Source organism: Ambystoma mexicanum, chromosome 2q, assembly GCF_040938575.1.
Source record: "Ambystoma mexicanum isolate Mex_15411 chromosome 2q, UKY_AmexF1_1, whole genome shotgun sequence".
Lineage (NCBI taxonomy): Eukaryota > Metazoa > Chordata > Amphibia > Caudata > Ambystomatidae > Ambystoma > Ambystoma mexicanum.
Genome location: NC_090924.1, coordinates 1,011,556,761 through 1,011,572,182, shown reverse-complemented (window position 1 = coordinate 1,011,572,182; position 15,422 = coordinate 1,011,556,761). Strand labels below are relative to the sequence as shown.

General features: G+C 44.5%; 1 protein-coding gene across 1 annotated transcript in view; it reads right to left on the bottom strand.

Annotated features, from left to right (window-relative positions):
- Positions 1 to 15,422, bottom strand: part of LOC138569908 (macrophage mannose receptor 1-like) — a 745,141-nt gene that overhangs the window by 499,464 nt on the left and 230,255 nt on the right. Inside the window, exon 7 of the mRNA XM_069648337.1 lies at positions 6,296 to 6,478. Within this exon, the coding sequence (XP_069504438.1) occupies positions 6,296 to 6,478 (183 nt within the window). The remainder of the gene's footprint in view (positions 1 to 6,295; positions 6,479 to 15,422) is intronic.

Below are 15,422 nucleotides of genomic sequence, written 5' to 3'. Positions count from 1 at the left end.
CGGTCAACGGTAAGGAGACCGGTGCCGGTAATCCCTTACTGCCCTACTACGAGTTCCCTTAGCGGGTCCCTCCTTTAACGCCTGGTCTGACCAGGCGTTATGGATGGGACCCGTTAAGGGAAATCAGAGCCAATAATGGTACCACAATTTGCGGTACCGTTATTAGCCCTTTCCCCATTCCCATTGAGCCCTATAAGGGCTCAAATGGGAATGGGGTATGGTTTGGTGAATGGGGACTTACCGGTCCCGCCAAGGTCAGACTGGACCGGTAAGTCCCCATCTCACCAAACCGGACACAGTACCGTTATTGGCGGTAGTCATGGCGCAAATAGTGCCATGACTACCACCAACCTCGTAATGAGGCCCTATACATCTGTCGAGGCTGAATCAATTTAACGGGATGAGTTGCTTGTGTTTAGCATCATAGCTTTTTCCCCCAGTGGCAATCACATAGGTGTTCAATAGTTTTTTTTTCCTCGAGTGCCATGGTATAACAGATTCGCAAGTCGTGGCCTGGACGACTGTTGATGGTTGAATGGAGGATGCCATAGTAAAATAATTGACTTAAGTCATAGGCTAAACTAATGTGCAACAAGTTAAAACAATAGGATACGCTAATTGGCTAACATAAAAAGATACCAAAACATCTCATTCTGTGTGGTGTACACATCAGAAGTCCACTTATCCACATGTTCTTCTGTGGTGTGGCTGTCAGATTGCCTGTTGCTGCAGCTAGGGCTTCTTATTTTGCTTCTCTTGATGTGTGCTCACATGAGTGGTTCTGCGTGTTCTGCTGGACAAAGCCACATTGGGCCACTCAGTGATTGTGGGATTGCGATCACCAGTCATGCAGGGGATCCCGGGCCCTTCCTGCAGATGCTGGCGTACACTGTGGCAACTCTCCAAGACGGATCCCGCTGTGTCTACGCATCCAATTACTCAACACGGCACGGGGTAATCTGGGGTGCACGGCTGCCACTTGTGCTTCTGCTGCAGTTTGTGCTGAGGCAAAATAGGGATAACCAATCTCGGACTCTGTCTTAGTCCTCCTTCAGCCTGGGACTTGCAGCAACTCTCTTCTAGAGTGTGACCAGGGGTGTCGCTAGGTCTGGAAAAGATCTGGGGCTACGCTAATGTCAGGACTGTCGGGACTCAGGGCTAGCTGGCCATTTGGTTGTAGCCCCTGAGCTTTTATCCGGGGCTACAACCAAAGGACCTGGGACTATAGCCGCCTCAGCCTCTAGCAACGCCTCTGAGTGTGACGTTGTGCCTACCCGAGGCGGCATAGGTGCGCCTTTTCTTCATCTTGCGCAAGAGGGCAGGGGCCCCTCTGGCAAGCACATCACCATTGCTATGAAGAGTCTGAGGTGAGAGAAAAGGCAACAAGGATGTATTTGAATAAGACTTCTGTCCCCCCCTGCCACTGTAGCCAACTGTGTGGAACCCTCAAGTGCTCATCCCATGTGCTCATAAGGACGTTCTATGGTCCCCACAAACTTCAATGACTAAAATATTGCTCACAACTCGTTTGCGCTAGCTGACATTCTTAATTCAATGGCCCAAATTGAAATATTGAATTTGATCATAAAAATTATCCTTGTGATAGAAACTTAAAAAGTGAACCTATTCACCTACAGGACAAAAACTTTGTGATCACTCTTAACAAAAAACAACACGTTTAACATGTATTGATTAAAACTTGCTTAAGATGGCAATGTTTTGCTGGCCTACAGGGGATTTCAATAGGAAGACTACTATCCATAAACCCAAACACGCCTTTCGTTTCAGTGCTTGACATGTCGAGCTGAAAGGGAATTAGATGGGCAGAAAAGATTTAATAAAGCGAAACTAAAGCTTGACTAAGAACTTGTAGAGAAGCGATACTGTTTTAAAGGTCGTTATAAATTGAGCCAATCTGTTTGATTTGCTATTTTAATCTTGCATTTTGCAAGATTCCGGATTTGCAATTTTTCTTGGTGCTCTATTTAACCATAGTGATATTAACTCTAATATTAAACCTAGACCTCAGATGGATGAAAAGCTGATTCGGGGGAGATAAATTAGGAACCACTGACCTGCATGTTGTGCACAGATTTCAGCAGCGAGTGATAAGCCCAGTACACTATGATACGAATCACTTACGTTATTCGTTTGATGCTCCTCACCAGAATTCCAGGACGACATACCATTTCTGCTAATGGCTATCTTTTACTTTTCCATCCAATTGGATTTCACTTATTGTGGTTCAATATAGACTTCTTTAGTCTGGAGTGATGCATCCTCAAATTTAGAATTACATTTAAAAGATATAATCTCAAACCCAGAGAATGAAAGAAAAGTGCTTTTTCTACTTAGCCTTCTAGAGCCAAACTGCCCCATCGTGGATGAGGGAATCTTCGAACGTGCAAATAATTCTGAAGGGTCTGGCGGTTGGAGGGAGAACACATACAGCACAGAATGAAGAATTGTCACTGACTATGGCTCAACCCTCATGGCTTATAAAAGGCCCTGGGCTGTTGGAGGTATACCACACTTACATATATCCTGCAACGCCTCTTTTAAAGCCTTCATAAATAGCAACCAGTTCGGATCACCCTTGCAGGAAGACACAACACAGTGTGCGGCAAGATGAGGCTATTGTAGTCATACATATGCCATCGTGGCTAATCCACTGCAACATTCTTCTTTGTTATACACAAGCAATATGTGTTATCTTCCCCTTTCCAAATACTGCTGTCCTACTGTCAATATCTGATGCAATGTGGTTCTCATTTGAAGCCAGAATCAGCCAGAATCATAGATCAAAAGGTGCTGTTGGCGGATCTCTTTCTGTTATAGCAACACAGTATATTTTTTTTCTTTTGATGTATTGTGCATTTGTTAGGCGCTTATACAGTAAGTCAACTTTGTTTCAAACTGCCCACATGGCTACAAGGAGGGAACATTGGATTGGAGCAACACATACAGTGGAGGATAAGGCAAAGCTACTATGCCTTGTGAGTATTCAGACTGTGCAGAGAAAGTGTCTGTGAAGGTGGATGCAGGGAAACTGGAATGGAGGAGGAGGAAGGAGATGATGCTGAATCGGTTGAGGATAGGCTACGTGGGGCTGAATGACAGTCTGTTTCGAGTGGGGAAGTGTGAGTCGAGGGACTGTGTGGAGTGTGGGGTGCCTGAGACTGTGGGACATTTTCTGCTTGCGTGTGAGAGGCATGTCGAGGAGAGAGAGCTGATGAAGGTTCGGATGTCTGCGCTGGGAGTGGCTGAACTGAGTGGGAAGGCTTTGCTGGGAGGAGTCGGGGTGAGAGGCAGAGAAAGGAGCAGTGTGCTGTTAGATTTTGTGGGGCAGACGGGGCGGTGGGAGGAGTTATGAGAAAGTGAGGGTTGTGTGTAAGATTGGTGGGGAGGTGCACATCATGCTTTTGGATGGGGAAGCGCCTGCGTGGGGCCAACCACGTTGTCGGTACTTAGAAGAAGAAGAAGGAGATCAGGACCCTGAAGGATACATGAGGGCCCTGGTCACCAATCACAGTGACTGTGAGATTAGCAGAGGAGGGAAGAAGGGAAGGAGGAGGTGAAGAGGAAAGTCTTGAGGAGCTTCTGGAATTTGAGGAAGTCCTGCTCAAGACGAAGAGGAAGGGGGAGGCTGTTCCGTAAGAGAGTGCCAGCTGAAGAAAGTTATCGCCTCCAGCACTCTGTTTAGTGAAGCACTTTACACACAGAGAGTTTTTGCCAGAGGACCGTAGAGGTCTAGAGGGAGAGTATTTGCAGATATCATTGTCCTAGGCCCCACACAGCATTGTGGATGATGAAGGGGGATTTTAAATTTAATCCGTGCAGCAACCGGGAGCCAATGAAGAGTTTTTAGGGCAGGAGAGATGCAGTCCCTGGGCTTAAGGCTGTGGATAAGTCTTGCTGCCCTATTCCGGATTAGCTGGAGGGGCCGTAGAGTTGAAGAAAGTAGATTCAGGAGAAGGATATTGCAGTAGTCAAGCCTAGAGAGAACCAGGGCTCGGGTAACATTGAGCATCTTGGTGAAAGTGAGAAAAGGCAGAATTCCTTTTGAGAAAAAAAAGAGTTGAAAGTGGGACTTCGTGGCAATGCCCTGAGTGTGACGGAGGAAAGAGAGAGAGGAGTTGAAGATGACTCCAAGGTTTCTGGCTTCAGATGAAGGAGCAGGGGAAGAGCCCATAGAGGATTGCCAGAATGAGGAGTAAAAAGAGGGAGTGGGGGTCCCAGTAGAATTGATCTCTGTCTTGCTGGCATTGAGGCAGATATTGTTGGAAGTGCACTAGGACTGGATGGCAGATAGGCAGTCAGGTTTGATGGAAGATGCAAGAGGGTTAGCAGGAAGTTTGAAAAAGAATTGTTTGTCATCTGCGGAGCACTCTAAGTTGGTGGAGAAGGAGGAAATGAGGAGTGCCAGCTGAGCAAGGTAAGTGTTGAAGAGCCAGGGGGAGAAGTTTGAGCCCTAGGGGACATTACAGGTGGAGAAGGAAGTATGTATGTATGTTATGCTCAGATCAGGGGTGAACACAGAATATGAGTGCACATACACATTTTAGTCTTACATCTAAACTGGTGGTATGTAGATCGGATGATTTACCACATTTTACAAATCTCACCTTTTGGTATGAATATTGATTGCAATGTTATGTTATGTTATGTTATGTTGATTTATACTGCACACGTTACCACCCAAAGGCAGTCTCCAGGCGCTCACGTGGCTCTGCAAGAGAGGAGGGCTGGGTCTGTTAGTGGGGATAGGATGATAGGATAGGTTCAAAACCAGGAGGAACTAGCATCTGCAGCGTTGCCTTGCGTGTGGGAGTTGGTTCAATGTAAATGGATACTTTTGGGAATGATGTTGAGGGTAATGGTGTTTACCCGTGCCAGAATGAACAACACAACTATTGATCACGAGACCTGAAACACAGATTTTATCAAGCGTGTGGCTGCTAGAAACCATCTATGTGTTGCTGCAGCAGGAATTGAGGGATATCAGAATCATGCTTTGTGTTGCTGCAGCAGGAGATGTGTGATATCAGAAACCAGCTTTGTGTTGCTGCAGTGGGAGATGGCAGATATCCTAAATCAGCTTTGTGTTGCTGCAGCAGGAGATGGGTGATATCAGAAACTGATATCAGAAACCAGCGGTGTGTTGCTGCAGTGGGAGAATGGTGATATCCTAAACCAGCTTTGTGTTGCTGCAGCAGGAGTTGGGTGATATCAGTGTGTGTTGCTGCAGTGGGAGAATGGTGATATCCTAAACCAGCTTTGTGTTGCTGCAGCAGGAGTTGGGTGATATCAGAAACTGATAGCATAAACCAGCTGTGTGTTGTTGCAGTGGGGGAATGGTGATATCATAAACCAGCTGTGTTCAGCAGCAGCGGGAGATGGGTGATATCAAAAACTGATATCAGAAATCAGCTGTGTGTTGCTGCAGTGGGAGATGGGTGGTATCAGAAACCAGCTGTGTGCTGCTGCAGCGGGAGATGGGTGATATCAGAAACTGATATCAGAAACCAGCTGTGTGTTCCTGCAGTGCAAGAATGGTGATATCCTGAACCAGCTGTGTGTTGCTGCAGCGGGAGATGGGTGATATCAGAAACCAGCTTGTGTTGCTGCAGTGGGAGATGGGTGATATCAGAAACTAGATGTGTGCTGCTGCAGTGGGAGAGTGGTGACATCCTAAACTATCTTTGTGTTGCTGCAGCGGGTGATGGGTGATATCAGAAAATGATATCTTAAACCAGCTGTGTGCTGTTGCAGTGGGAGAATGGTGATATCATAAACCATCTTTGTGCTGCTGCAGCAGTAGTTGGTTGATATCAGAAACCAGCTGTGTCTTGCTGCAGCAGGAGATTGGTGATATCAGAAACTGGTATCAGAAATCGGCTGTGTCTTGCTGCATTGGCAGATGTGTGATATCAGGAACCAGCTCTGTTTTTCTGCATTAGAAGAATGGTGAATATTGGAAACCCGCTTTGCGTTGCTGCAGAGGGTTATTGGGTGTAGCACTAGGATCATTTCGTGAATTAAGAAACCATGCATTTTGAGACTTTTTTGCTGGCAGCCTTATACTAGTCATGTGATCTGATAAATCAGAAAGCGTCCTGTTCAAACTATGTTTATGGAACATCTAGCAGAAGTTGCATAAAAAACCTTAATGTTATATTTAAATATCCACCAGCTGTTGCTCATGTTTGCTTTTTGGATCTTGCGCACACAGTCTATAAAAATATGAATATTCTTTAGACGCTCTTCAATATATTTCATGATGGTGAATACTCACGGTATCCAAGCTGAGAAATAATAAAGCTGTGCTCCTCGACATTATGAATGCTCGCGAGATCTGCGTCTTCCTTCCTGCACGAGGAGAGGGCTTCCTTCCAGAGCTTCGTGCCTCGGAACAGCATGTAACAGTGACCTGCATAGGGCAGCCACATCTTTGGGCAGTTGGGAGGTACATCGCTCTCTGAAAAATACAATGTAAGGGGACACACAAATATTTTATTATGCGTACCGTTCTGTCACATAATCTTAAGAGAACAATCCACGTATGGAAAAGACACGACAATGCTAATGCCAACAGTATACAAACGTATTGCAAAATATTTGACACACCATTCAGAATTCTCATTTGCAGCAGTACGGTAGCAGAGTGAATTAGGATGTGACTGAATGCATGGTTGAAGTATCAATTGAGTGAATGAACGAAAAAATGAGTATCTCGTGGCACCTGTAAGATGTCAGACAGGACGCCAACATTGCTTCTTAAACCGCTTTCAGTTGCAGGTACTAAATAGTACCTTAACTAGCAGAAGGACAAATCCTTGTAGGAGTGTTAGGTCATTGAGATTTTTCAGACACACAGCTGCTATTTGCTTGGTGTAACCCCCCGTGCGGGGGTTAAAAAGAAAGGAACCCAGAGCGTGAAGCCACACCTGGGATTCCAAAACAAAATAAATAGCTAGCGTAAGGGTCCCTTTAATCTAAAAAAGAGAAGAAAACGCAGCCGGCACGAGCGGAGCACCATGTTATAATGGACAAACCCTCCAGGACTTTGGAGGCACCTGTCACCACTATTGCCCGGTCCTGTATGCTAGCGCTCCCCTGACAAGCAGGGGACCACCGGTAAGCACTGCCAGCCCTCAGGTGGCCCAAACACACAGCTGGTCCAGGGCACATATTAAATTAACGGCGCTCCCCACAGCAGGGGAGTGCACCTTATGTTTTCAGCCCTCCTAGGCTGTCTATAAGAAAAGGGGCCACCCCCCTATCATGTTGCCCACCAGGACTCTCTGATCCACACCTGGCAGCCGTGGCCCAGGTGGAGGTGAGTTTGAGTGGGGCACCCCACACCACCTCTGATTACTGGGCTGCATTTTCCTTATGTAGCCCTGCCCAAGTAAAGACTTTGGGGCCTCCACCCATTGCTGCTGCTGCTGTCATCTACTCCTGTCGGTCTGCCACAAGAACCATCACCAAAACCATCTTAGGAGATTAGTGCCAAGACCAGAGAACATCACATCAAGAGAGCAGCAACAAAGTCCTTGAGACAGCCCTGGCTGGGTTGTATCAGAAGTAAGGTGTTTTTTTATATATAATCTTTTGTACAATACACTGTATGGACTTTGTATATTTGTTAACGACTTTAATATATTTTTAATATTTAAAGGAATATGTTTATATTTTTTAGTTACGCAGCTGCTTAGGAAATTTATTGTATATAGTCTTGTGTGATCCCTTTTTGTAAAAGAACCGTCCATCAGCACTCCTTTCTCTGCCTTTCCTTTTGTGTGCCAGTTACTTTAACCTTGTGTCTTTTTCCTTAGGGATATTTTGGGATCCTGTTCCAACCTTTTGACATTTCCTACCTTCACCAAATTCCCAGCATGGCTCACCGGGGTGATCTCGAACCCAGGGAAGCAGGGTTTGGAGTCAGATAAGAGGCACGGCAAGTTATAAGTTAAAGTATAAGATGAATATTGTGTGCCCGCCTGCACCTGTCTCCCAATGAGGTGGGTAATGCGATCACCTCGCTACTTTAATGTGCAGCCGCTCAAGCAGATCTGAAATGGAAGGGGGGGTGGGGTTTAGGTTAGTGCAACAAGAGGGAGACGGCAAGATAGTGTTAGTCTTGTTTTTTTGCATGCAATTCGGAAGTAGCTGGGTACTGTATGTGAGTTAGTTCCTTCAGAGGTGACTGTGTCCAGAAGAGGTTGGTCTGCCCAAGGTGCTAGGATGCATTGGCTGAGTGGCATATCAAAGCTGTTTGACGTCTGTGTAGGGGATTAGAAAATTGCCACGCATGTGGCATCGTTGTTCAGTGTGGTGTGTCAGGGAGTGGAAGGAGATCATGATAGCGTTAGTCTGGGGAGGATAGAGGGGACTTAGATCGTCCCTTCTGCCATTTGGGAGAATAACATTTTGGTACATATTACTCTTGGGTACCAGGAGTCACAAACTCATAGAGTCATTTGACTAAGGATCCAGCTAATGTGCTGCCAAATTGGGAGACAAAATAATTAAGTTCATTGCCCAAAATCTAGGTTTTACATTTCTTTTAAAAATAACTATGAAATATGTCGGTATCGCTGAGCTTTAATTAAAAATACTTTGCCATCATTGCCTATATGCTCGCTGCCTGTATGCTTAGCCGCACTCACACTCTCTGCCAACTTACATCTAACATAACTCATGTGCCGTTCTATGTATTGGTAGCCAACTGTTGTCACCTGATGTTCATATTACATACGGCCACGTTCGTGTCACTTCTTGTATTTAAATGAATTAAGGTTAGCCATCACACCTGCCAGTCTGCCTAACCTGAACTACGTGTTCTCAATTGAACTTATGTACTGCTTGTGCCACTAGCCTTGCATTCAGACATAGTACTCACTACACACTCTGAGTCCTCCATCCCTGCCCACTGGCTTAGCTTACCTCCACTATGTATTGGTGCCTGACCACACTCCTCCACCTAATGTACATTTACACTAGACGTTGGACAGGCCAGCCCTACCTACATACTAACCAACACACACACACACTAGCACACCTAAGTTAGCTATTACCCACACCTTGTGGACTACTACTATGGACACTGCCAACCCTTACTTGGATGATCCAGCACTCTGGATACGCCACTTTGCTACCAGTACAACTCCCAATCAACCTTGCGCTATTATTAATAGAAACCTCAGACTCAATTCTAGAACCACCCCACTAAAACAACGTCCATACTTGAAGCTTTATAATAGCTCATCCCTATCCTGTAACAACATCACTAACAACTACGCCCCAACCTTACCATGCTCTTACCACCCAAGCATCTCAATTAGAAACTTCGGACTAGGAGCACGATTGCGATTCAAAAACCCCCAACCACACGCCCACAAGAGCAACAAACTTCGGCACAATAACAATACTCTAGCTAATCTCGCCACTGAAGTAGACAGCAAGCTAGCCCCCATCATCATACATGGCCCATCTCTACCATCGCAAAAAACTCCTGCAAAAGACACATTCATCAAAGCAGCCTTGGTGAATGCTAGGTCCCTATCCGCCCACGCACTGGACATCGCTGACTTCATAACTCATGAAAAGCTTGATCTCCTTGCAGTTACGGAAACCTGGCTTAATGCAGCCTCTGGACCATCTCTGGCCCTTGCTATACCAAATGACTATGCTATCATAAGATGCGATAGAAACACCAACCAAGTGAAGGAAGGCGGACTTGCCCTCATCTTCAGAAACACCTATGACATTAGAGTCATTCAGGATGCTCAAATTCCCTCTGCCGAATCCCTGTCCATCAAACTGCCACTATCACCTAACCACACAGCAACAGTGCACCTTATCTACCAACCACCAGGAACCATTTCCTCATTCATAGAGGATATTGCATCCCTTGTATCCACCGACACTAAACCCAATTCACAAACTATCCTACTAGGGGACTTCAACCTTGGTTTTAATGACCCCACGAATAATAATGCACGTGATCTAGCTAACGCCCTATCAGACTTGGGTCATACCCATATTATTCATGAGCCCACACATATCAAAGGAAGAATATTGGACTGGGTCACCAAACTTAACTGCTCGATCGATCTTCTATCCAATGATCCATGTATTTGGTGGGATCATCATAAAATAACCTTTTCCATCAAAGCCAACACACAACACCCTGCTCCTATCATTGCTCCAGCCACCCGCACTAGAAATAAGAAAGACATTACACTAGATAAACTCCTACCGCTATTACTTCCCCTTCTTGACAACGTGGCCACCTCCGACCCCACAGTCTTAGTAGACATTTACAATCAGGCAATACTGAAAGCCTTGAATACCATCGCCCCCCTAAAATTGCGGAAACCTAAACCACAATGTCACCTGAATACATGGTTCACGCCGCATCTTAGAGAACTATGTAAAACTAAGAGAACTGCAGAAGCACATTGGAAAAAGTGCCCTTCAGTAAATAATAAAAATGAACTAATTCTAGCAACTTCTAGCTATAAACAAGCTATTACACTTGCCAAAAAAGAATCTAACACAAAAGAACTTTTTAAGATTCTAAAAGAATTAGAATCCCTGATTGATCCTATTGAAAAATGTGTCACAGCTGCACTATGGTGCAGCAACATCCAGAAGGCACATCTAGATAAAATAGCCTGTTTACAATCTAAAATCAATGCGAAAAAAGACCTGTTACTCGCTGACCCTGATCACAAACAACTTCCTAACAAGTCACCTACCTTAGAGCCAACATGTAAACCATTTAGTTTCTCACCCCTCTCAATTTGGGAAGTAGAAAACATCATTAGGAAACTTAAACCATCGAATTGCCATTTGCGACGCTTGTCCTGCTCCGATTATCAAAGCAGCAGCTCATGAACTGGCACCATTCATTACTAACCTTATCAACGCCTCCTTCAAAACGGGAGTAGTGCCTGATAACCTAAAAGACGCCTGGGTCATCCCACTAATCAAAAAACCCACTCTTGACCCAGCCAACCCGTCTAACTATAGGCCGATAACAACTGTACCCTTCTTACTAAAGATACTAGATAGAGCAGCCTACCTGCAAATACAGGCTTATCTAGAAACAAACAATCTTCTGGGACTAAGGCAATCCGGCTTCCGACCTAGACATGGCACGGAAACTGCCCTAATAGATCTCACTACTCAGAATCAAATTTTAAAAGACAATGGCAAACTAGCACTGCTCTTATTGCTTGATCTGTCAGCAGCTTTTGACTTGGTCAACCACCAAACGCTTTGCCACCACCTGAAATCTGCAGCGCACTTTTCCGACGCAGCCACTGCCTGGATCAGCTCCTTCTTGGCTAACAGAACCATGAGGGTCTTTTCTCCTACTGACTCAGCTGAACCCTCACCAGTCCCGTGTGGTGTCCCGCAAGGCTCTTGCGTGTCCCCAACGCTCTATAATGTATTTACGAAGCCCCTTTTTCGATATCCTTGACTATCTGGGTGTCACGTATACTAATTATGCGGATGACACCCAGATACTCATTCCTATCTCTGGCGACTATGAAACTGATAGCAAAACCCTCAATGAAATATACGCAGTAATACAAGCGAGGATGGCACACCATGGACTTTGTCTCAATGACGAAAAAACTGAGTTGATTATCCTTGGTACTCACGCTAAACTAAAAAAACTAAATACTGCTTTCAAATCGTTCACTATTGATGGTAACCCCACCCCTGTCTCTAACAATACTAAAACCCTTGGTATCTACCTTGATGCCACATTATCCTTCACCAAACAAACCAATGCAGCAGGGTCTTCAGCCGCCTACACATGTAAACTTATTACTGCATGTAGGCACTCCCAACTGCATTACTCTTGCTAGAACGTTAGTCTTGTTCAAAGTACATTATTGTAATGCCCTATACTTAGGCACTAGCTGCAAAAATATTCACAAATTACAAGAAACTCAAAATAACGCCATTAGGGCAGCCCTCAACATCCCTAAGAAGTCGCATATCTCTGAGACTAGACATAATCTGCATTGGCTCCCTATAGAGCACAGAATATCCCTCAAAGCTCTTGCCCTTACCCACAAAGCCAGGGCTAACCTCGCACCATCCTACATCTCTAACCAACTTACCCCACACACATCTACAAGACCACTTAGAACAGCTCAAATTAACACTATGTCTATACCAAGATTCAAACTCCATAACTCGGGAGGAGTTAGTTTCCCTGTACAAGCCTCAAAGCTATGGAACACTCTACCTGGTCCAATCAGGTCTGTAACCTCCTTCAACCTATTTAAACGCAACACCAAACGTTGGCTTCATGGCCTGGACACATAGACAGCTTAACATCTTAGAGCTTAGATTTACTGACTACCCACTGAACATATTGTAAATAATATTACTATCTGTCTCACCTTCGGCCCACCGCCTTAATTGCAACATGTATGCTTGTACCTGTAATACCAATGTATGTATTTATTTGTAACCGCAACTATTGTAACTGTTGCCTACTGCTTGCTAATGTAACTGTACTCTTATGTAACATGATCAAAAAACGTACGCGCCCGTATGCCCCTGGGCCTGGTTGCGATTTATAAATAAACCAAATACAAATACAAATTCGTCTTCCCCGCTGTTGGTCTTGACCTCTAAGGGCAAATACGAGACAAGCAGCATCATCTGCACTCTCTGGAATGCCAACACTATGATGAAGACAGCAGATCACAGTAAATCAATGTTTACTGTCTATGACTTATTTAAAGTTCAATTACTTTGTAAATATTACCATAATTAAAAGTGGTTTGAAGCTATTGTGATTTTGACTTGCAATTGCGAGCACGTTGGTCCTAAAAAAAAATAGCTTTTTTACTTTGTAAAAAAATATTGTACTTGATACTAATGTCTTTTTTTTCTCTTGCGCCATCAAACGCAAGTTCAACCGTGCAGTCACTTAGTAGTCCGCCAATTGCATACTCGGTGACATTACCCTAAAAGCCCAACTCTGGACTTGGAATGAAATCCTTAATCAAGGTTATTTTTAGTGCATTTAAATGCTATTTTTATTTTTATTTATTTATATAAAGGAGGAACAATGCTCTTATGATCACAAAATATCATACAATAGATAAGAAATCAGATTTTTCAGGAAGCAGTGAGCCTCTTACATGGGTGGCACTGGTAGTAGAGCTCAGTGTCAACACGCATGTCTTGGACGCAAGACAACGCTGAGCAACACAGGCTCGGAGCCCAGGTCCACGCTTAGAAACCTCTTTGGTATTAAGCACGTTATAATTAACCAATTATATTATATATTATATATACAATGGGGTGAGTTTGAGGGACATTCTGAATAGGTTGTGGAGAGGAGTAAATGGCACAGTCACAAAGGACAATACATAGGTGGACATACATAGATTAAGCACAACCAACAATGGACATTTTAAGTGCAGGTAAGCGGTACGGCCAGCTGTGCTTGGGATGTGACCGTGATGGGTGAAGTTCTCGAGTCGAGGCAGACAAAGTAAGGGACATAAGCAGGTTAGAGGTGAGGGAAAATGTTACATTGTGTTATGTTAAATTCGTTGCTATATTTGCACTGCCAAGTGTCTTGGTGGGTGAAATTAAGCAAGGGGGAGTCTTATGGGAAAGCAGAATGACCGTTTTCTCCACACTTGGAGTTACATTAAAGATGTGTTTGGGTAGTCGGCACTGTTTGTCAGGGTTTAGGGCCTTTTAAAACTCCTGGGTATCAGTGCTGTTGCCAGTTTGTCCATTTGTACTTCACCTTGAGTGGTGTCAGTGGTCATGGAAATCAGGTTAGGGGCATTGTGTGACTCCTGGGTGTCCAAATGTGATGGTCTGGTTTGTAACATTTATGGCTCAAATTGTGATCTTTTGTGGCTGAAGTCTGCTCCTGACTTTATATCTGTAAGGTATCATGTGTGGCCAGGAAAACGTCTGGTCTTAAGGTGGGGAGGTCTGTTTAGGGTTAAGGTTAGGTGTGTGTGGGGGGAGAGTGGGTAGGTGATTGAAGAGTGTGGTTGTAGGAAGTGCAAGGTGGGTGAGTGTGAGTAACTACAGGAGGTGAGGTGGATGGAGGTTGTGGTAGTTGGGATGAGGGGGAGATCTGGGTAAAGACAGTACAGTGTGGGTGATGATGGAGGCAGGTGTGATGGCAGTGATTTTGGAAAGATACTGATGGGCTTGACAATGGATTGGAAGTGAAAGTGGAGTGTGAGGTGGTGGTGGTGAAAGGTGAGGATGGGTTGGAGACGATGGTGGAGTCAGAAATTAAGTTGAAGTTTGAAATGACAGATGGATGGGAAATGATGGATGTTTGGACATTTATCAAGGGGTGGGAACTGAGCTAGGTAGGAAATGACCGAGTGGGGCTATTGATGGCTTTATGTAGAGTGACTGTGGAGGGGACATGATGGAAGTGAATAGTGAAAGTGCTGTGCTGCCAGCATGCTCATGAATATGCCAGAGTCAGGTGTGCAATTGGTTTAATTTCCATTATCTTTACTGGTAGGATCCTTTAATGCCTGCTCGCATTGCAAACCAACAAACTAGAGGTTAATGCCTCGCATTAATATAGCACATAAAAGTGGGGTGAGTTTGTTTCCAGGAGTTATACAGTCTGGAAAGTGGGTACCAGAGAGACAAAGCACAATTTAAATACCCATCACCCTTTGATATCCTGCACTGTGGAAACATGGTTTACAGAATTCATCCTGGTTGAAGCAAGCTTTTCTGCTTCTTCTGAGCTCTACATGACTGCAGGGAAAATATCCAATGCACACTTGTGGGGGCATAAATTTAGAAGTTAACACATTCGCATTGTGATTATAAGTACACTGCAATGATCCTTTGTTATTGGCGTACCTGAGAGCCTTATATTTTAGCAAATAGTTGTTTAGTGTAATTATTCTTACAATGGATGTGGAGTGAGAGTGAAAATGCCTGACTCGCAAGTCCCAATGATTGTCAATTAGACCCCCAGTGAGCAAACAGAGGGCAACAAGAAAAATGGCATCCTTAAAAGGAAAGTCTGGACTAATACAGATGATCTGGTTCAAGCCAAATACCCCTACTGTGGTTGGTGCTTGTAGTGTTGAGAGTACTCTTGTTGGTCTCTCCACTTAAATTTGGTTTGCTACTAGGACATCCAAGAAACTCAGTAGCTGAGGGTCCCTGTACATAATTAATAACCAACAATACTTGCTATAATCTGACTAACGTTATTGTTGGCTGCCTTTGTTTCTACTGTTGCAGCCAGTACAGTGGCAAATAGGTGTCAGGAGTAACCTTCTCCAGCTGCTGATAGCACTTTGGATTAATATTCACAACTGGGGCAGATGCTCCTCTTCAACACCCCTAGACTCTGACATCAGTAGCCCCTTTAT